General features: G+C 38.8%; 1 protein-coding gene and 2 pseudogenes across 1 annotated transcript; 1 reads left to right on the top strand and 2 right to left on the bottom strand.

The window, feature by feature from the left end:
* Positions 1-878: 878 nt before the first annotated feature.
* On the top strand, positions 879-995 carry LOC117718337 (small nucleolar RNA SNORA17; annotated as a pseudogene).
* A 9,887-nt stretch (positions 996-10,882) lies between these two features.
* On the bottom strand, positions 10,883-12,574 carry LOC143443991 (endogenous retrovirus group K member 5 Gag polyprotein-like). The gene has a single exon (XM_076942490.1). It carries the CDS (start codon positions 12,572-12,574, stop codon positions 10,883-10,885), a length of 1,692 nt encoding a protein of 563 aa, XP_076798605.1.
* A 9,519-nt stretch (positions 12,575-22,093) lies between these two features.
* Positions 22,094-22,210, bottom strand: LOC117718336 (small nucleolar RNA SNORA17; annotated as a pseudogene).
* Positions 22,211-22,449: the final 239 nt, after the last annotated feature.

The raw sequence follows: 22,449 nt of genomic DNA, 5'->3' as shown, positions 1-22,449 counted from the left end.
TTTGATCTAAAATATCCTGTTAGAAGGAAAGATAAAAAAGAGAGCAATGAAAGTCATCAGAATCTAAGTGAAAGACAATCTTGCTTCTCAGGGTCATGCATGAGGAGGTGCCTATATTGGATTCACAGTCTGAGATAGTGCACAATGTCCAAAGTTATACAATAGCCCATCTGTAAATAAGGATAAAGATCCATCTCATTTATAGTCGTTGGTATAGGCTCCTGCCTCACTGTGGACTCAGAGTTCTTGGGCCACTTTTTGGTCAACCTGTTATCCTTCTGTGAAGTATAACCTGTGTTTTCAGTATTATTTTTTTCTTAAACTGAGGAAAATGAACTAGTATTGGGTTTTTTAAATTTGTTTGTTTTATTTAAGTTTTATTGATTGCTGAAGACACAAAGACCTGAACATTGTGTGAATAAAAGAAGTATCACAATTATAGAACAAAAAACTATTGAAGTGCTGATTTATTGTTAGAATAAAGTATGGAATGAAATGCTAATGATAGATTTCAAAATTTAAAACATAATTGTGGTAAGGAAGACCTGGGAATATAGCTGATTGTTAGTGTTCATCTATCATGCATAGTTTTAGGTTCATTTTCCAGTACTACAGGGAAGAATAGGTTAGGAGGAAAATAATTAAAATTTGAGGATAAGAAATATAATATAGATATAAAACTGATGATTATGCTTCTAATAATAATACATCATGATAAATATTCAACAAAATTAGATTAAATTTCTGAATTAATACATAGCAAAAGTCAGTGCATTAAATATTTAAAGTAACTAGTAAAAACAAGGGGCTATAATATTATATGTGACTGGGGTAAATTATGAAATCTGTTTTGAAATCAATCAAGAATAAATATATGTTCTGCCCTTAGAGGCACTGTAATGTGGTTGCTATGTCACATGTGCATCGGTAGGTGGCAGAGAGGAGAGCTGCTCAGTGTTCTAACCTATTAACATCTGAGTAACTAATTTAACATTCTCTGAAAAACAAAATGAGCCTGAGACAGTAACCAATGTGGTACTGAGCAGATCCAGATGGGCTCCCAGGATAATAAGAAAGCAGAAGACTAGACCAAACACGCAGGTGATCTGGTATTATGGCTCCAGTCGAGAGTGAGCCTGAGAGAGAAAACACAAAAGGCCACTTGCGTAGGCTGGGCAAGGTGTAAACCCAAGATGTCTACCACACTGAAGCCTGGACAGAAAGCTAGCCTGAGATGACCACCAGTCTTGTGCTATGCAGGCCTTGGAGGAAGAGCATACCCAAGATGATACCTGTTCACCCGCACAATATATCAGTTGGATGTAGTACTCCTGAGATCACTCCTGAGATACTCAGAGTCTCCAGGCACTACTAAGAGGAGCAAGTAAATGGTGGAGAAATGGAAGAGAGGAGAAACGGAAGGATGGGGGCACAGTGAAGGGAGGCAGAACTGGAGATTCAAAAGTAGTGAGGAATTGTCTGCTCTAAGTAGTAAATGGTGCAATCTGGGGCCATGGTGGAATTATGCAGCCACCTCTGGCTACATTTAGGTCCCTGGTCCTGCACCAGCAGGAGTCTGTTACCCACCAAAGGCCAGACAGGTATACTTGGTCTGGCCTGTCCCCTGGGGACATATTAATGTCAGAGGGCTATAATTTACACCTGGCTCTGGTTGAAGAGCTGACTCCGGAGACATGGAAGCAAAAGAGCTAACCCCACACATAACTGCAGGACACATGAGAACAAGCCATGCACATAGCAGGAGTTGCAGGTCAGTCAACTCTAAGGATATAAACATGGAAGAGTTGGCCCTACCACATGTCTCCCATGAGGCAGCATGGACATGGGAGATATACCCTCCTCCCTCCTTGCTGCTTATCATCTGTAGCACGCAGAACACCTTTGCCTGGGGTCATGAAGAATTGGCCTTGTTCCTCACTACCTGCAGCACTCAGGAGACAAGACCCTGACCCTCACCTAGGCAACACAGTAGAGCTGACTTTGGTGGCAGCGGTAGGAACAAGAAAGCCCCAAGGATGTAAGCATGGGAGAGTTAGTTCCTCCATTTGTATGCTGGGCGGTGACATGGGTGAATGAGAGATGCTGCCGCGCCCCCACCACTTATGACAGGCATGAGATCTGTCCCTGAAGTCATCAGAGCCACAGACCCCTCTCTACGCCCCTTTTGCTGCAGTACTCAGGAGAGAAGGCTCTGCCCCTGACCTGGGCAGCACAGTAGGCTCTACTGGTCCTGTATGTCCAAGTTGTGAGTAAGCTGCTTCAAGGCTTTGAGTGTGAGAAAGCAGACTCTGCCTCCTGTATGCTGTACAGCTGCATCATTAAAGGAGAGATTCCCTCTCTACCCTTCTTCCCTCATCAGTGTGTGGGTGCCGGGTACTGGTTAATGAGAGTAGGAGAGCTGTCTCTGCCCTTCACTTGCTACAACACATAGGAGAGCAGGTTCTGTGCCATATCTTGGCAGCACAGTAGAGATGAGTCTGGGTGTGCGTATGTGTGCAGGTGAGCCTGCCTTGAGGGTGTGATCATGAGTGTGGGGAAGTTAGCCCTACAATTTGTCTGCCATGTGGCAGAGTGTGCGTGGTAGAGATGTCCTTCCCCACCTTCAGCCCTTGCCACCTACAGCAAGCAGGAGAGCAGGCCCTAACCCTCACCTGCTACAGCAGTTAGGAGAACAGACCTGCATGGGCAGCACAATAGAGCTGACTCTAGATGTGAAGATTGCTGGTGAGCCTTCACAAAAGTATGAGCCCAGGAGAGCCTTCCCTGCCTCTTCTGGGCAGTGACACAGATGAGGGAGATATCCCTCCCTCCCTCCCCTATCAGCTATCTCTCAGACTCAGATCTGGGACTATTAATTGGCCTATTTCAACTACTACCCCATCTATTAGCTGTTGAAATGCATGAAGGGGCTGGTCCTGAGTATCCAAAACTGCAGGACCTCCATGACACTGTGAAACAAACAAACATCCAGACAAACACTAGGATATTTGAGAACTCCTAACAAATTTTTAATATCTAAATATATAAATTTTTAATGACAGAGGCCTCGTACCAGACCAACAAGTCATTGCAATTAACATTTACAAACAAAGAAGTGTGGACAAAAAAGTTTACTGTGGGACACACTGTGCCACACTACAGCTTTCCACAATGAGATTATTTTTTTTTTCTGTCGGAGAAAAGATTGCAAAGATGTAGGGCAGGTATAAGGGGAGGTATAATGTATAAAATAGTTGGATTGAGGTATATGATATGACAAAAGATCAAAAATTCAAAAGTTCAATATATTTTCTGAAAAGTATTCTAAAATATGTTTTTCTGGGATAATAAATAAAAGGAATTTTTAAAAAATTACAAGAAAGTAAAAATAGGACTCACAAATAATTTGTGTACCTCATCTAAGTTTTAAATTATTAACATTTATCAGTGTTTTTATATAAAATAAATACTACATAATATTCCCCCATTATATTATTTTTATGTTTAAAATCAAATAAAATTATTCATAAAAAAATCACTGGCAAAAAGGTACAATTTTAGATCTGGAAAGAGAAAAAGAGAAAATACAGTTTCATTGAAACCAGTTTGAGCAGAATTTCAAAATGAAAGGTAGTATTGATTCTTTATGCCCAAGGTTAGCTTGTCAATGTTGATGGAACACTAGTCTGGGTCAAAATGAAGGTTTCTGGTGGATAAAAAGGAAGAAAAACCTCAAGAGAATTAAAATGACAGGGAATCCGAGAAAAACATGCCATAAATGATCGAAGAAAAATATAGTGTAATGTTTGAGTATTCAGTATAGCCCATAAGTGATTTGTAGTATATAGAATCTAGTGAAATACATAAGCAAGTGGGGATATGTCATTAATCCACTGCTTCTGTGTGTGTTTGCTCTTGTAACAGGTTCCCTAGTATCTGACAAGTTCTTCATGACTTAACACACCATCTGCTTTGCTCAAAGGTGGCTCAGTGGTGATTATTCTTAAGCACATTTAAAAAATAAAATATTCAACAAAATTAAGAAAGATGATATTAATACATCCACTAATTTAAATCCATTTTTAAGTATTCATGTGGGAATCACTGAAGAGTAAGTAAAAATTACAGCTGAATAGTGACCCTAAAATATAGAGGACACAGTGTATCACTTTGTTTTAAACAGTAGTCCCTAAGAGTTACTGGAACTACAAAAAAACTACATGCACACATACAAGAGAAGAAAGCAAACAAAGGAATGTTGTTTTTGCAGCAAATAGCCTTTATAATTTTATTATATGCAGAAAACAGCTTCTTAATTTTAGTTTGCATATGTTTAAAACTACAGCTTCATGCAAAATAATGATTTCATATAACTATATTCATGATTTTATTTCTCCCAAAAGAATGTCTTGTTTATTAATATAGCTTCTCATTTTATAGAAGGTTTTGTTTTGCTTTGTGTGTGTATATGTACAGGTACCAATGAATGCCTGAAGAATTTTTAAGACGCACTGGAGTTAAACGTAACAATCAGTTGTGAGCTACCTGGAATGGGCCAGGAATGGAGTTCATGTTTTTTGGAATTGCAGCAAGTACTCTCAGTCGCTGGGCTATACTTCACCTCTAATGTAATTATTTATCTACAAATATATGGTACCTAGTTCATTGACATTGCTTAAACAATCCTATGAGCTCTTTTGTTCCATTTGCAAATTTTATCAATAATTATGACAGTTGAGTAATTTCAGCAAGTCATCAAGCACAAATAGGATTCTACAGGTAGTCTGGGTCAAATACTTAATAATGGGTACTTCCACTACAGAACCTGAAGTATGTGTCCTGGAATTTAAAGCTGGGCAGCAAACTTTTCAGTCACCTTGAAGAGGAAATAGATGTCCCTGTCATGGCAGCATCAGAGGGCTTTGTATGGGTTTGTGGTCCTATTACAGCCAGAGGCCCTGTTTGTGTTCTCTGCTGTTGCCAGAAAGCATAAGTAAGCCCAAGACCTGAGCTCGATCTGATCATAAAGGCCAAGGGAACTACTTTTACAGGGATATAGATGACTGCAAACTCAGCACTTAAGAAAGGAATATGGAAGGTTTCTGTGATAACCCCACTGCCCAGACAGCCAAAAGAATTAACCAAAAAAGAAAGCCATCAGAGAGAAGTGACAAAAATTGTGATAGGGATGCTAAAATGTATCTCTTCACAATTTTTGGCTTCTGGCTATCATAAGCCAATGAAATAAAATAGGATAAAACAAAATTTAAAAAAAGGAGATGAAAAAACAAAAAATAAACACACACATATATATAACACATCTGATGAATATGAACATTTTAATGTGCGTATTCATCAGATTAAAGATCCCTTAAGACTAGAATATCAGGTTAATTAGTTTTTGTCATTATCTGATATATACCCATGTTTCATACCCAATTGTAGCACCATTTGCTTATATGTGTAACTATAAAAATCTTAGCAAATGAGAAAAATCAAATATTATGTCTGATTTTTGCATGAACTCAAAATTTATTTAAACACTTATTTCCCCCATTTTCAGCCACGAACTGTCGTATCTTTTTCTAAGGAAAAAAAAAATTTTTTATATGCATTTATATGCATTGTACAGTGGTAGTCTATAAAGACACAAACTTCACAGTGAAGCAATCGTCCCAGCATAGGAATAAATACATTCCATTTTCTGGGTTAAACTATTACAAATAACAGTGTTTTATAGTAAGAAACCAAAGAGAAATATATAGAATTATAAAAAGACAAAATCTATTTTAAAATAGTGCTTATCTTTGTTATAACTCATTTTAAAACTTATGAATAGTTTATAGGAATTGTCTGCAGGATTATTGCACCTCTCCCAGAGTTATACACTGTAAATTTAAATCTTAGTACTTCAACAATGATTGTAATTGGATATCAAGCACCAAAGAAGTTTTATCAGGCCATATGGAGCTGCATACCCAATCTAACTCATGTTCACAGAAACACTAGGGACCTAAATTCATTAGAAAGGCAAGATGATAAAGGTCCTTTGTACACTAAAGATGAAATTATCAGGAGAAACCAACTAAGTTTATAGACCTCCAGCCTCCAAAGCTGTGTAAGAATAAATGTTGTGTAAGCCAACTGCTCTCTGATATTTTTTCTTTCCACATAGAATATGACAGTAGTCAGCAACAATTAGATATAATAACTACATCATATTTCCCCACTACAAATTAAAGAAAGGGGAGCAAGGAAGATCACTTACATAGAATAAAGCCACTGACACCAAGGCTTATGACCTAAGTTGGACTTGCTGAGACATACATGGTGGAAGGAGAGTACTGACCTCCTATAAGTCATCCTCTGAAATTCATGCTTGCACCATGAAACAGAGGTAAACACGTACAAACAAACACACTCACACACACACACACACACACACACACACACACACACGGAGAAAGAGAGAGGAAGAGAGAGAAAGAAAAAGACAATCAGAGAAAGATAGAGACAGAGAGACACAGAGATACACAACCTAAATACATAAAAATAATAAATAAATATTCTCAAAGGAAAATTAATAAATAAGAAGGATTTTTGAAAAAAATAAATAATTTCATATTTGGAGAGAAAAAGTATGGAAGAGAGTAACTTAACTTAAGCAGTATTAAGCCTCCTGACTTTGGCTGAGAACTTCACTCCAAAATCCTGCAAACAGTAAAATCTCTTAACTTCTGAGACCATTCTAGATAAAATATATTAGATGTGTATATTGTGTAATAATCAAATGATAGAAAATAAGACTACATACCTGAAATTTTATGGAGCATGTATTTTAAGTACATTGAAAAATCTATCTTCTTCCAACATTAAAATATATAGTATATGACTGTTACAACATTCATTGGAGTATGACATAGGTGTAAAATATTTTTAATATAACCACTCATTATAACACACTTTGATCGAAACTCACTTATCAGATATATATATATATATATATATATATATATATATATATATATATATATATTTGTGTGTGTGTGTGTGTATGTGTATGTGTGTGTCCGTTTTTTTGAAGTATATGTGTGTGTGTATAGAGATGCAAGGGTTTGGGAGTATATGGGTATGGTTGTGGTTGTGGATGTGGGTGTGAGTATTGGTGTGTGTCTGTGTCCCTGCCTGCTGCACTTTTCCTGTGCAGATCAGTGGATATGCTGAGGGAGTCAGTTCTTTTGTTCTGCCATGTGGATCCTGTAAACCTCATTCAATCCTACAGGGTACGTTACAGGTGCCTTTAACCCATTTCTTCATTTCACTGACACTTATACGTCTTAAAGAGATATAAATCAGTGATAATTAATATAAAAGGAGGTCAATACTGACCATTGACAAGCATTTAAAAATGTGAAGTAATGACTTTCAATAATGTCTTAATATTAATTATAAAAACAACCTAATTTTGTAATCCACAATGTCACATACAAAATAATATGAGGAATGATATGTGTCGGGAGCCATAATGGGACAAGCTAATAATGAGCAGATGATCATCCTGAAATGCTTGCCTCGGATTATTATATAATCTGCGACGAGTGTGCCCCATTAGCAAGGCTGTGGTGGACGTGATTTTAGGAAAGATTCCTGCTATTAATATGCTTTTCCCATTATTACTATTATTAAACATATGTAACAATCACTAAGCAATAGCACACCCCTTTGTAGCAGATCTCTGCAGATCCACGAAGATGTACTGTCTTGTAGTGATACTATATAGACAAATAGATGACTTCTTAAGTCTTAATGATGATCCTATAAGAATTCCTAAAATTATATCAGTGATTATTAAGTTCTTTTATATCGGGACTGCTATTAAGTCCCTTAGGCATAGTCAAACTGCAATGAGAACTCTGCCAGTCTCCTGAGTGTTATCAGTTAATTGCCCCAAGAGTGATAGTAACTGGACCTTCTCCTGCTCAGAGCACATTCCAAGAGGTCATAAAACCATTAGCCTAGGTTACTAGAGGGAATCCACAATTTATTATAGGTACCAGGACAGAAGAGAAAATATTGCCTGGGTTTATCTATACAAAACTTCACTAATTTCTTAAGTTATAGTTTCAAACTTTCTGCGAACCTGTAGAGCTAGACAGGTGATGAATGTCTAGTTAGATAATTACTCCTAATGGGTATTCATGTAAACATTCTGTGTTGTAAACTTCTATTTCAATTTATGACTTGAATTTTGGTGTGAACTTGTGATGAACTTTGTAACATGTGATCATGTACTCTGAATGGCATATAAATACTGAAGACAAAGAGTTGGGCGCGCGCGAATTAGGAATTAGTTAGTTAGACCCCATCGCCCTTTCCTTTCCCCCTGCCTAGAATTTTTCTCCCTTAGAATTTTACTTTGTTAGAATCTTTTCTTCTTCCCCACTCAGGACCTTTCCACGTTTCCCCTCAGATAGCTTTCATAGGATACTTTTTACACTTAATAAACTCTATAGTAACTTTTCTAAAGTGTCTTTTCTTCCTGCAAGTTAGAGCCCAGCAGTTCCTGCTGAGATAGAACAAAGGCCACGTTGCCTAATCCTCTGCTGTTAGGCTACAGGTGTTAATCACCCTAGCCTGCAGTCCCATTATCCTCAGAAGAAGTTTTTAGGATAGCACAAGGCTATTTACTTAACACCTTACTGGTCTTAGGGCCAGGATGCTGACTGCAGGTCAGCTACAGTAGCATAGGGGCTGCCTCGGAGAAGAACCTGACGGTGGGAGGAGGAGAAGAAAGAAGAAGCAGCTGCATCTCTCCCTCCCCTTCTCTCACCCCCAAGCCGGGGGCGAGGGGGTCGGCTCCCGGCTCCCGGCATCTTTCTCTCTTCCCTTCGAATAATATAAATGAAGAGTATATATCTCCCTTTGAGCAGTCCTGATAGCAGTTCCTAAACGTTTGAAGATGACTGGAAGAAGAACCAGAAGTAGAATAACTAATCCTATAATAATTCCCAAATTTATAAGAAAATTCCATAAAATATTATCTTTAACAAAATTTATGATTTAATTTGAAAAATAATCAGCCAATTCTACTGCTGAAGAACTCTTCAGTCTGGAGTGACTGATGGCACTGATCTGGGAATGTAAAGTATCCATATCAATAGCAAGCTGTGAATTGTTCCACACACCATGTAGGTGTGCCTGTATCTGTTCCCAGGACATTTCTGACCCATTGTAGGGCAGAGGAGTGACACAAATCCACTTAAAATTGGCATGACACGAGGTAGTTAAACGTGTTTTAATATTCTGAACCTGAGTTCCTATGTAAAGGACGGCTTCCTCTAAAGCATTGACTCTATCTGTTAGGCCTCTATCAATCCTATCCTGGGTAATCAGTGCTAAAGAAATATTTTTTGTCAAGGAGTTAACATGATTAGCATTGTGTACCTGTTGGGATAGGGAGGCAGCAGAAGCTGCAACTTACCCTAAGATAGCAATCAAGGCAGTAATGCCTTAGATAAGTCCAGCTATAAATCTCTTAGGTCGTGAAGGAAAATTAACAGGCAAACAAGGCAAATAAAGCATTACACCAAGGCTGTGAGAAAGTTATAGATGGCAAAACATAAAGTAGCCAGTATACAATGAGAAAAGGCATTATGACACAATGGTGAAGTTATACAGTTGGTCAAATAGCATTTTGGTAGGAAAATGATATATATAGATTTATATTTAACAATTTTATATCCCTTATATCCCCTGGGTATAGAATTAAAAGTCCAATCAGATGCAATCAAGAACCATGTCTTCAGTATCTTCTTTTGCTGAGGTCTCTGGCACGGGTGGAAAGTCTGCAGATGATGATGGCTTGAAGCAGGCTTGAAGGAAGTGGCAGATGTGGAAGTCTCCATAGAAGGGGCCTGGTACAATCAGCTGGTCTGGCATCTATAGCATCCTGTAAATATATAAACAGAGCTTCTCCCGGAAAAACATCCAGTCTTTTTTATTATCCAGTTGGTAGGCCTTTAATTTAGTAGAGGCCTGAAATGTTTAGAAATGAACTTTTTCCTTTTATAAAGTATGGTAAGGAGATAGATAATTATGATTTCATTTTGTAATTCAGATGTCTATATTTTATACGGTCTGATAAGCTTATTCCACAATAGTATGTCCCTGTGAACTATAAGGAGTGCCAGTGGAATATGAGAAACTAAGAGTGAAACACCAATATTTGAATGCTTCTTAAGTTTAAGCAAGGGCATTGTCTGATTTTAAGCCCTTAGTATTATAAACTAGTGAAACAAATACTGCATCGTAACTATGAAAGTTTTCCCAATTAGGAAAATACACAAATAACAATGAGAATTAAGAGTCCATACGTACAGGAATAAAGGCTAACTTTCCAAAGGCAGGACATGTGTAACATTTCTCTGTTTTAAATTACAAGGACCCAGGGTCATCAGGGGTTAATTCCCAAGCTGAGCTAAGAGCTCTGCAGGAGTGCAGGAGCAGTTTCACTGAGAGCAATGATGATTTGCAATGTAAGATTTTGCTAAGTTACCTTTGTAGAAAAAACAACAGGCTTTTGTTAAGAAATTAAATTAATCCTTACTTTCATGCATAGGACCAGAAAGTATAGAATGAACTTGAGCATGTCCAATAGAGAAAATGCAATTTCTAAATTGAAGCAAGACTTGTGATTCTGAAAGTCAGGGCTAAGATTGTAAAATAGCTGTGAAGCAGTTACAGTTCTTAGAAAGGGGCTTGCCCTTCGTATTTAAAACACAATGGCTATTTTCACTACTTCTGTTTGTATGTAAAGGTTTCTTATGTGAAAAAAAAATTCTTTTAAGATCTTAATAATTAAGGTAATCTATTTGAGGTGAAGTCATAAGTAAATGTTTTTGTGGAGGCTCAGTCCTGTGCTGCCTGTATATGGTCCTTTGACAAATGTTTTGGTCTCCTGAGGCTGTTGAATTACTTCTAATGTTTGAGGGGCCTGAGGTAGGTCCCTCACACAGTTCTCCTGACTTGATAAGACTTTTGTATATTTAGGGATTATAGTAGTACCAGATAAAGTAGTACCATTTTTATGAAAGTTAGTTTGGCACTCTTTACGCCAGTGGTACCCTTTCAGATAAGGATGACACCCTCTTGAATTTCTGCTTTGAGTGAGGCCAGGAGCATCAAGATTTATGGCATCTCCTGTCTTATTGGGACATTGATTGTTGATAGGTTCAGGCTTCTTACTTGAATAACTTTTGTGAGCCAAGCCTGATTTATTAATTTTTTTCTGTCCTTGATTAGTAAGATTTTGGATAATGTTCTGGCCTTGTGAGGTTGTTGTAGTGGGTACACCTTGAAAATATGAAGTAGCAACCTCAACGGATGTTTTAGATAAATTCCCAGATTTTTTAATTGTCTTTATAAGAGACTGACAAGCAAGTGCAGTATTCATAAAGACTAGTTGTTTTAAAACAATTTCTTTCGCCTCAGGGCTAAGAGCCATACTCTCCACTGTCCCCTTTAGCTGGGTTACAAATTCCTCAAAAAGTTCTTCTGGGTCCTGGCTTATATAAGCAAGGCCTTTGGTATTTGTATCTCTATTAAGTAAGCCTCTCCATGCTTCTAGGGCTGCAGCTGATTTATTTACTAGAGCTTCCTTTGTAAATTTTTGTTGAATCCTTACTTCAAACCATTCACCTGTATCCATAAACATTTCGTATGTTAACTCTTTCACTCCCTTCTTTTTTCCAGACATTTTAGATAACTCCTTTTGAGCCAAGTTCTTAAATATATCCATCCACTGTAAAAATTCATCTTTAGTTAGATAGGCTCTGGCAATTTTAAACCAATCATGAGGAGTCATAAGCAATTTAAATGCCCAAGGCTCCCACAAGGGATCCTTATCCTCTTTGTTGTTCTGCATACTCACTGAGAAGCAGCCTAAGAGTTTGCCCTGTTGCTGAGTTTGAATTGCACCAGCAGCAGATCCAATAGGCCCCTTTGGTTTCTTTTTACCTTTTTCAGGGGGTTTTGTGGAATGACTTATATTTAAGTGCTGCATGGTAGGCCACTTATGTTTGTGATACATTGTTACTATCTTTTCAGAGTCAGATTCCTCCTCTGAGGTAGATCTTTCTTCTTCAGATTCACCATTACTCTCTCCTAAACTACTTTTCTCAGACTTTTCTGTCAAGGAATAAACACTTTTCTGAGATCCTGAGTGAGACTGTAGTAACGGAGTCCCCTCACAAGGAGGTGAATCTGGTGCCTCTTGGGCACCTAAGGCCCTTCTTTCATCTGCTAATGTTTCTTTAAGCACATTCCAAATAGCAAATGCTGTAAGGGGCATACCTTTTCCTCCATTCTCTGAAAACCAGTTTTTAATATCTAAACCTACCTTCTCCCATGTATCCACATTTAAGCTTCCCCTTTCTGGGAGCCAGGGGCTGACTGTTTGTACAAACTGAAGAAAGTCAGTCAACTGGCTAGTGTTAACCTTAATGCCTTTTTTCTTAAGAGTATATTTGATAACATCTATGAAAAACTCTCTGTCTCTAGATTCGCTTTGTCCCATCCTGATTCACTTCGGTGCTAGCAGTATTTGTTGAAATCTTCACTGATAGTTACAAACTACACTTAACAGGGTCAGTACCAAATAGCAGGCCAGTGCCTAATACTAGTCAATAAAACTCCTAGTAAAAAGTACAGACAACTATGTAATTATCAATAACGTACTGGATACCTTCTTTCAGACTGAAATACATATATAATTCTTAGAGCTAAATATTTAACAGCAACCTGTAGGGGTGCCTTCTTTCAGGCTGAGGTAGGGTGGGGTGGGGCAGCTTTGCCTTCTTTCAGGCTTGGAATAGCTTTCTTTTCAAGTGTGGGGGGGCTTTGCTTTCTTTTCAAGCTGGGGGGTTTCTTTCAAGGGGGTCTTTTGCTTTCTTTCAAGCGGGGGTCTTTGCTTTCTTTCAAGCGAGGGGGTCTTTGCTTTCTTTCAAGCGGGGGTCTTTGCTTTCTTTCAAGCTAGGGGGACTTTTGCTTTCTTTCAAGCGGGGGTCTTTGCTTTCTTTCAAGCGGGGGGGTCTTTGCTTTCTTTCAAGCGGGGGTCTTTGCTTTCTTTCAAGCGGGGGTCTTTGCTTTCTTTCAAGCGGGGGTCTTTGCTTTCTTTCAAGCGGGGGGGGTCTTTGCTTTCTTTCAAGCTAGGGGTTCTTTGCTTTCTTTCAAGCTAGAGGGGACTTTTGCTTTCTTTCAAGCGGGTGTCTTTGCTTTCTTTCAAGCTAGGGGGGACTTTTGCTTTCTTTCAAGCGGGGGTCTTTGCTTTCTTTCAAGCGGGGGTTTTTGCTTTCTTTCAAGCGGGGGTCTTCAGCTTTCTTTCAAGCGGGGGTCTTTGCTTTCTTTCAAGCTGGGGGTCTTTGCTTTCTTTCAAGCGGGGGTCTTTGCTTTCTTTCAAGTTAGAGGGGACTTTTGCTTTCTTTCAAGCGGGGGTCTTTGCTTTCTTTCAAGCTAGGGGGGACTTTTGCTTTCTTTCAAGCGGGGGGTTCTTTGCTTTCTTTCAAGCGGGGGGGGTTCTTTGCTTTCTTTCAAGCGGGGGGGGTCTTTGCTTTCTTTCAAGCGAGGGGTTCTTTGCTTTCTTTCAAGCGGGAGGGTCTTTGCTTTCTTTTAAGCTAGGGGGGACTTTTGCCTTCTTTCAAGCGGGGGTCTTTGCTTTCTTTCAAGCGGGGGGGTCTTTGCTTTCTTTCAAGCGAGGGGTTCTTTGCTTTCTTTCAAGCTAGAGGGGACTTTTGCTTTCTTTCAAGCGGGGGTCTTTGCTTTCTTTCAAGCTAGAGGGGAGTTTTGCTTTCTTTCAAGCGGGGGTCTTTGCTTTCTTTCAAGCTAGGGGGGACTTTTGCTTTCTTTCAAGCGGGGGGTTCTTTGCTTTCTTTCAAGAGGGGGGTCTTTGCTTTCTTTCAAGCGGGGGGGTCTTTGCTTTCTTTCAAGCGGGAGGGTCTTTGCTTTCTTTCAAGCAGGGGTCTTTGCTTTCTTTCAAGCAGGGGGGGGTTCTTTGCTTTCTTTCAAGCTACTCAGATTGCTCTCCTGTCCTGAACTAACTTTCACAAATCAGTGGGCTAGCTAGGCCCTAGGCGAGACCCCTAGCTCTTCCAAGATACACACAGAATATCTTTTGGGGGGGGGGCTTACCTCAAGAGGTCCCTGTTCGGGCGCCAGAAAGATGCCGGGAGCCGGGAGCCGACCCCCTCGCCCCCGGCTTGGGGGTGAGAGAAGGGGAGGGAGAGATGCAGCTGCTTCTTCTTTCTTCTCCTCCTCCCACCGTCAGGTTCTTCTCCGAGGCAGCCCCTATGCTACTGTAGCTGACCTGCAGTCAGCATCCTGGCCCTAAGACCAGTAAGGTGTTAAGTAAATAGCCTTGTGCTATCCTAAAAACTTCTTCTGAGGATAATGGGACTGCAGGCTAGGGTGATTAACACCTGTAGCCTAACAGCAGAGGATTAGGCAACGTGGCCTTTGTTCTATCTCAGCAGGAACTGCTGGGCTCTAACTTGCAGGAAGAAAAGACACTTTAGAAAAGTTACTATAGAGTTTATTAAGTGTAAAAAGTATCCTATGAAAGCTATCTGAGGGGAAACGTGGAAAGGTCCTGAGTGGGGAAGAAGAAAAGATTCTAACAAAGTAAAATTCTAAGGGAGAAAAATTCTAGGCAGGGGGAAAGGAAAGGGCGATGGGGTCTAACTAACTAATTCCTAATTCGCGCGCGCCCAACTCTTTGTCTTCAGTATTTATATGCCATTCAGAGTACATGATCACATGTTACAAAGTTCATCACAAGTTCACACCAAAATTCAAGTCATAAATTGAAATAGAAGTTTACAACACAGAATGTTTACATGAATACCCATTAGGAGTAATTATCTAACTAGACATTCATCACCTGTCTAGCTCTACAGGTTCGCAGAAAGTTTGAAACTATAACTTAAGAAATTAGTGAAGTTTTGTATAGATAAACCCAGGCAATATTTTCTCTTCTGTCCTGGTACCTATAATAAATTGTGGATTCCCTCTAGTAACCTAGGCTAATGGTTTTATGACCTCTTGGAATGTGCTCTGAGCAGGAGAAGGTCCAGTTACTATCACTCTTGGGGCAATTAACTGATAACACTCAGGAGACTGGCAGAGTTCTCATTGCAGTTTGACTATGCCTAAGGGACTTAATAGCAGTCCCGATATAAAAGAACTTAATAATCACTGATATAATTTTAGGAATTCTTATAGGATCATCATTAAGACTTAAGAAGTCATCTATTTGTCTATATAGTATCACTACAAGACAGTACATCTTCGTGGATCTGCAGAGATCTGCTACAAAGGGGTGTGCTATTGCTTAGTGATTGTTACATATGTTTAATAATAGTAATAATGGGAAAAGCATATTAATAGCAGGAATCTTTCCTAAAATCACGTCCACCACAGCCTTGCTAATGGGGCACACTCGTCGCAGATTATATAATAATCCGAGGCAAGCATTTCAGGATGATCATCTGCTCATTATTAGCTTGTCCCATTATGGCTCCCGACACATATCATTCCTCATATTATTTTGTATGTGACATTGTGGATTACAAAATTAGGTTGTTTTTATAATTAATATTAAGACATTATTGAAAGTCATTACTTCACATTTTTAAATGCTTGTCAATGGTCAGTATTGACCTCCTTTTATATTAATTATCACTGATTTATATCTCTTTAAGACGTATAAGTGTCAGTGAAATGAAGAAATGGGTTAAAGGCACCTGTAACGTACCCTGTAGGATTGAATGAGGTTTACAGGATCCACATGGCAGAACAAAAGAACTGACTCCCTCAGCATATCCACTGATCTGCACAGGAAAAGTGCAGCAGGCAGGGACACAGACACACACCAATACTCACACCCACATCCACAACCACAACCATACCCATATACTCCCAAACCCTTGCATCTCTATACACACACACATATACTTCAAAAAAACGGACACACACATACACATACACACACACACACACAAATATATATATATATATATATATATATATATATATATATATATATATATCTGATAAGTGAGTTTCGATCAAAGTGTGTTATAATGAGTGGTTATATTAAAAATATTTTACACCTATGTCATACTCCAATGAATGTTGTAACAGTCATATACTATATATTTTAATGTTGGAAGAAGATAGATTTTTCAATGTACTTAAAATACATGCTCCATAAAATTTCAGGTATGTAGTCTTATTTTCTATCATTTGATTATTACACAATATACACATCTAATATATTTTATCTAGAATGGTCTCAGAAGTTAAGAGATTTTACTGTTTGCAGGATTTTGGAGTGAAGTTCTCAGCCAAAGTCAGGAGGCTTAATACTGCTTAAGTTAAGTTACTCTCTTCCATACTTTTTCTCTCCAAATATGAAATTATTTATTTTTTTCAAAAATCCTTCTTATTTATTAATTTTCCTTTGAGAATATTTATTTATTATTTTTATGTATTTAGGTTGTGTATCTCTGTGTCTCTCTGTCTCTATCTTTCTCTGATTGTCTTTTTCTTTCTCTCTCTTCCTCTCTCTTTCTCCGTGTGTGTGTGTGTGTGTGTGTGTGTGTGTGTGTGTGTGAGTGTGTTTGTTTGTACGTGTTTACCTCTGTTTCATGGTGCAAGCATGAATTTCAGAGGATGACTTATAGGAGGTCAGTACTCTCCTTCCACCATGTATGTCTCAGCAAGTCCAACTTAGGTCATAAGCCTTGGTGTCAGTGGCTTTATTCTATGTAAGTGATCTTCCTTGCTCCCCTTTCTTTAATTTGTAGTGGGGAAATATGATGTAGTTATTATATCTAATTGTTGCTGACTACTGTCATATTCTATGTGGAAAGAAAAAATATCAGAGAGCAGTTGGCTTACACAACATTTATTCTTACACAGCTTTGGAGGCTGGAGGTCTATAAACTTAGTTGGTTTCTCCTGATAATTTCATCTTTAGTGTACAAAGGACCTTTATCATCTTGCCTTTCTAATGAATTTAGGTCCCTAGTGTTTCTGTGAACATGAGTTAGATTGGGTATGCAGCTCCATATGGCCTGATAAAACTTCTTTGGTGCTTGATATCCAATTACAATCATTGTTGAAGTACTAAGATTTAAATTTACAGTGTATAACTCTGGGAGAGGTGCAATAATCCTGCAGACAATTCCTATAAACTATTCATAAGTTTTAAAATGAGTTATAACAAAGATAAGCACTATTTTAAAATAGATTTTGTCTTTTTATAATTCTATATATTTCTCTTTGGTTTCTTACTATAAAACACTGTTATTTGTAATAGTTTAACCCAGAAAATGGAATGTATTTATTCCTATGCTGGGACGATTGCTTCACTGTGAAGTTTGTGTCTTTATAGACTACCACTGTACAATGCATATAAATGCATATAAAAAAATTTTTTTTTCCTTAGAAAAAGATACGACAGTTCGTGGCTGAAAATGGGGGAAATAAGTGTTTAAATAAATTTTGAGTTCATGCAAAAATCAGACATAATATTTGATTTTTCTCATTTGCTAAGATTTTTATAGTTACACATATAAGCAAATGGTGCTACAATTGGGTATGAAACATGGGTATATATCAGATAATGACAAAAACTAATTAACCTGATATTCTAGTCTTAAGGGATCTTTAATCTGATGAATACGCACATTAAAATGTTCATATTCATCAGATGTGTTATATATATGTGTGTGTTTATTTTTTGTTTTTTCATCTCCTTTTTTTAAATTTTGTTTTATCCTATTTTATTTCATTGGCTTATGATAGCCAGAAGCCAAAAATTGTGAAGAGATACATTTTAGCATCCCTATCACAATTTTTGTCACTTCTCTCTGATGGCTTTCTTTTTTGGTTAATTCTTTTGGCTGTCTGGGCAGTGGGGTTATCACAGAAACCTTCCATATTCCTTTCTTAAGTGCTGAGTTTGCAGTCATCTATATCCCTGTAAAAGTAGTTCCCTTGGCCTTTATGATCAGATCGAGCTCAGGTCTTGGGCTTACTTATGCTTTCTGGCAACAGCAGAGAACACAAACAGGGCCTCTGGCTGTAATAGGACCACAAACCCATACAAAGCCCTCTGATGCTGCCATGACAGGGACATCTATTTCCTCTTCAAGGTGACTGAAAAGTTTGCTGCCCAGCTTTAAATTCCAGGACACATACTTCAGGTTCTGTAGTGGAAGTACCCATTATTAAGTATTTGACCCAGACTACCTGTAGAATCCTATTTGTGCTTGATGACTTGCTGAAATTACTCAACTGTCATAATTATTGATAAAATTTGCAAATGGAACAAAAGAGCTCATAGGATTGTTTAAGCAATGTCAATGAACTAGGTACCATATATTTGTAGATAAATAATTACATTAGAGGTGAAGTATAGCCCAGCGACTGAGAGTACTTGCTGCAATTCCAAAAAACATGAACTCCATTCCTGGCCCATTCCAGGTAGCTCACAACTGATTGTTACGTTTAACTCCAGTGCGTCTTAAAAATTCTTCAGGCATTCATTGGTACCTGTACATATACACACACAAAGCAAAACAAAACCTTCTATAAAATGAGAAGCTATATTAATAAACAAGACATTCTTTTGGGAGAAATAAAATCATGAATATAGTTATATGAAATCATTATTTTGCATGAAGCTGTAGTTTTAAACATATGCAAACTAAAATTAAGAAGCTGTTTTCTGCATATAATAAAATTATAAAGGCTATTTGCTGCAAAAACAACATTCCTTTGTTTGCTTTCTTCTCTTGTATGTGTGCATGTAGTTTTTTTGTAGTTCCAGTAACTCTTAGGGACTACTGTTTAAAACAAAGTGATACACTGTGTCCTCTATATTTTAGGGTCACTATTCAGCTGTAATTTTTACTTACTCTTCAGTGATTCCCACATGAATACTTAAAAATGGATTTAAATTAGTGGATGTATTAATATCATCTTTCTTAATTTTGTTGAATATTTTATTTTTTAAATGTGCTTAAGAATAATCACCACTGAGCCACCTTTGAGCAAAGCAGATGGTGTGTTAAGTCATGAAGAACTTGTCAGATACTAGGGAACCTGTTACAAGAGCAAACACACACAGAAGCAGTGGATTAATGACATATCCCCACTTGCTTATGTATTTCACTAGATTCTATATACTACAAATCACTTATGGGCTATACTGAATACTCAAACATTACACTATATTTTTCTTCGATCATTTATGGCATGTTTTTCTCGGATTCCCTGTCATTTTAATTCTCTTGAGGTTTTTCTTCCTTTTTATCCACCAGAAACCTTCATTTTGACCCAGACTAGTGTTCCATCAACATTGACAAGCTAACCTTGGGCATAAAGAATCAATACTACCTTTCATTTTGAAATTCTGCTCAAACTGGTTTCAATGAAACTGTATTTTCTCTTTTTCTCTTTCCAGATCTAAAATTGTACCTTTTTGCCAGTGATTTTTTTATGAATAATTTTATTTGATTTTAAACATAAAAATAATATAATGGGGGAATATTATGTAGTATTTATTTTATATAAAAACACTGATAAATGTTAATAATTTAAAACTTAGATGAGGTACACAAATTATTTGTGAGTCCTATTTTTACTTTCTTGTAATTTTTTAAAAATTCCTTTTATTTATTATCCCAGAAAAACATATTTTAGAATACTTTTCAGAAAATATATTGAACTTTTGAATTTTTGATCTTTTGTCATATCATATACCTCAATCCAACTATTTTATACATTATACCTCCCCTTATACCTGCCCTACATCTTTGCAATCTTTTCTCCGACAGAAAAAAAAAATAATCTCATTGTGGAAAGCTGTAGTGTGGCACAGTGTGTCCCACAGTAAACTTTTTTGTCCACACTTCTTTGTTTGTAAATGTTAATTGCAATGACTTGTTGGTCTGGTACGAGGCCTCTGTCATTAAAAATTTATATATTTAGATATTAAAAATTTGTTAGGAGTTCTCAAATATCCTAGTGTTTGTCTGGATGTTTGTTTGTTTCACAGTGTCATGGAGGTCCTGCAGTTTTGGATACTCAGGACCAGCCCCTTCATGCATTTCAACAGCTAATAGATGGGGTAGTAGTTGAAATAGGCCAATTAATAGTCCCAGATCTGAGTCTGAGAGATAGCTGATAGGGGAGGGAGGGAGGGATATCTCCCTCATCTGTGTCACTGCCCAGAAGAGGCAGGGAAGGCTCTCCTGGGCTCATACTTTTGTGAAGGCTCACCAGCAATCTTCACATCTAGAGTCAGCTCTATTGTGCTGCCCATGCAGGTCTGTTCTCCTAACTGCTGTAGCAGGTGAGGGTTAGGGCCTGCTCTCCTGCTTGCTGTAGGTGGCAAGGGCTGAAGGTGGGGAAGGACATCTCTACCACGCACACTCTGCCACATGGCAGACAAATTGTAGGGCTAACTTCCCCACACTCATGATCACACCCTCAAGGCAGGCTCACCTGCACACATACGCACACCCAGACTCATCTCTACTGTGCTGCCAAGATATGGCACAGAACCTGCTCTCCTATGTGTTGTAGCAAGTGAAGGGCAGAGACAGCTCTCCTACTCTCATTAACCAGTACCCGGCACCCACACACTGATGAGGGAAGAAGGGTAGAGAGGGAATCTCTCCTTTAATGATGCAGCTGTACAGCATACAGGAGGCAGAGTCTGCTTTCTCACACTCAAAGCCTTGAAGCAGCTTACTCACAACTTGGACATACAGGACCAGTAGAGCCTACTGTGCTGCCCAGGTCAGGGGCAGAGCCTTCTCTCCTGAGTACTGCAGCAAAAGGGGCGTAGAGAGGGGTCTGTGGCTCTGATGACTTCAGGGACAGATCTCATGCCTGTCATAAGTGGTGGGGGCGCGGCAGCATCTCTCATTCACCCATGTCACCGCCCAGCATACAAATGGAGGAACTAACTCTCCCATGCTTACATCCTTGGGGCTTTCTTGTTCCTACCGCTGCCACCAAAGTCAGCTCTACTGTGTTGCCTAGGTGAGGGTCAGGGTCTTGTCTCCTGAGTGCTGCAGGTAGTGAGGAACAAGGCCAATTCTTCATGACCCCAGGCAAAGGTGTTCTGCGTGCTACAGATGATAAGCAGCAAGGAGGGAGGAGGGTATATCTCCCATGTCCATGCTGCCTCATGGGAGACATGTGGTAGGGCCAACTCTTCCATGTTTATATCCTTAGAGTTGACTGACCTGCAACTCCTGCTATGTGCATGGCTTGTTCTCATGTGTCCTGCAGTTATGTGTGGGGTTAGCTCTTTTGCTTCCATGTCTCCGGAGTCAGCTCTTCAACCAGAGCCAGGTGTAAATTATAGCCCTCTGACATTAATATGTCCCCAGGGGACAGGCCAGACCAAGTATACCTGTCTGGCCTTTGGTGGGTAACAGACTCCTGCTGGTGCAGGACCAGGGACCTAAATGTAGCCAGAGGTGGCTGCATAATTCCACCATGGCCCCAGATTGCACCATTTACTACTTAGAGCAGACAATTCCTCACTACTTTTGAATCTCCAGTTCTGCCTCCCTTCACTGTGCCCCCATCCTTCCGTTTCTCCTCTCTTCCATTTCTCCACCATTTACTTGCTCCTCTTAGTAGTGCCTGGAGACTCTGAGTATCTCAGGAGTGATCTCAGGAGTACTACATCCAACTGATATATTGTGCGGGTGAACAGGTATCATCTTGGGTATGCTCTTCCTCCAAGGCCTGCATAGCACAAGACTGGTGGTCATCTCAGGCTAGCTTTCTGTCCAGGCTTCAGTGTGGTAGACATCTTGGGTTTACACCTTGCCCAGCCTACGCAAGTGGCCTTTTGTGTTTTCTCTCTCAGGCTCACTCTCGACTGGAGCCATAATACCAGATCACCTGCGTGTTTGGTCTAGTCTTCTGCTTTCTTATTATCCTGGGAGCCCATCTGGATCTGCTCAGTACCACATTGGTTACTGTCTCAGGCTCATTTTGTTTTTCAGAGAATGTTAAATTAGTTACTCAGATGTTAATAGGTTAGAACACTGAGCAGCTCTCCTCTCTGCCACCTACCGATGCACATGTGACATAGCAACCACATTACAGTGCCTCTAAGGGCAGAACATATATTTATTCTTGATTGATTTCAAAACAGATTACTCTGTCTAGGCAGATATAATCAGTTGACTATTCTGCAAGAGTGTCCTTTTCTAGATAGTAATTTGTCTGTAGATGAAAAGAGGCAATTCTTGCCTAGTGGTTGTCTCACCACAACTGGAGTAACTCCAAAGATGCTCAATTTCTTCTTAGAATCTAATACAGGAAGCTGTCAGGAGCAAACAGGTCTCTAATCAAAATGAA

Source organism: Arvicanthis niloticus, chromosome 12 (assembly GCF_011762505.2).
Source record: "Arvicanthis niloticus isolate mArvNil1 chromosome 12, mArvNil1.pat.X, whole genome shotgun sequence".
NCBI classification, from domain to species: domain Eukaryota; kingdom Metazoa; phylum Chordata; class Mammalia; order Rodentia; family Muridae; genus Arvicanthis; species Arvicanthis niloticus.
Note: the sequence above shows the minus strand (reverse complement) of the source record. Positions and strands in the feature narration are given on the sequence as shown.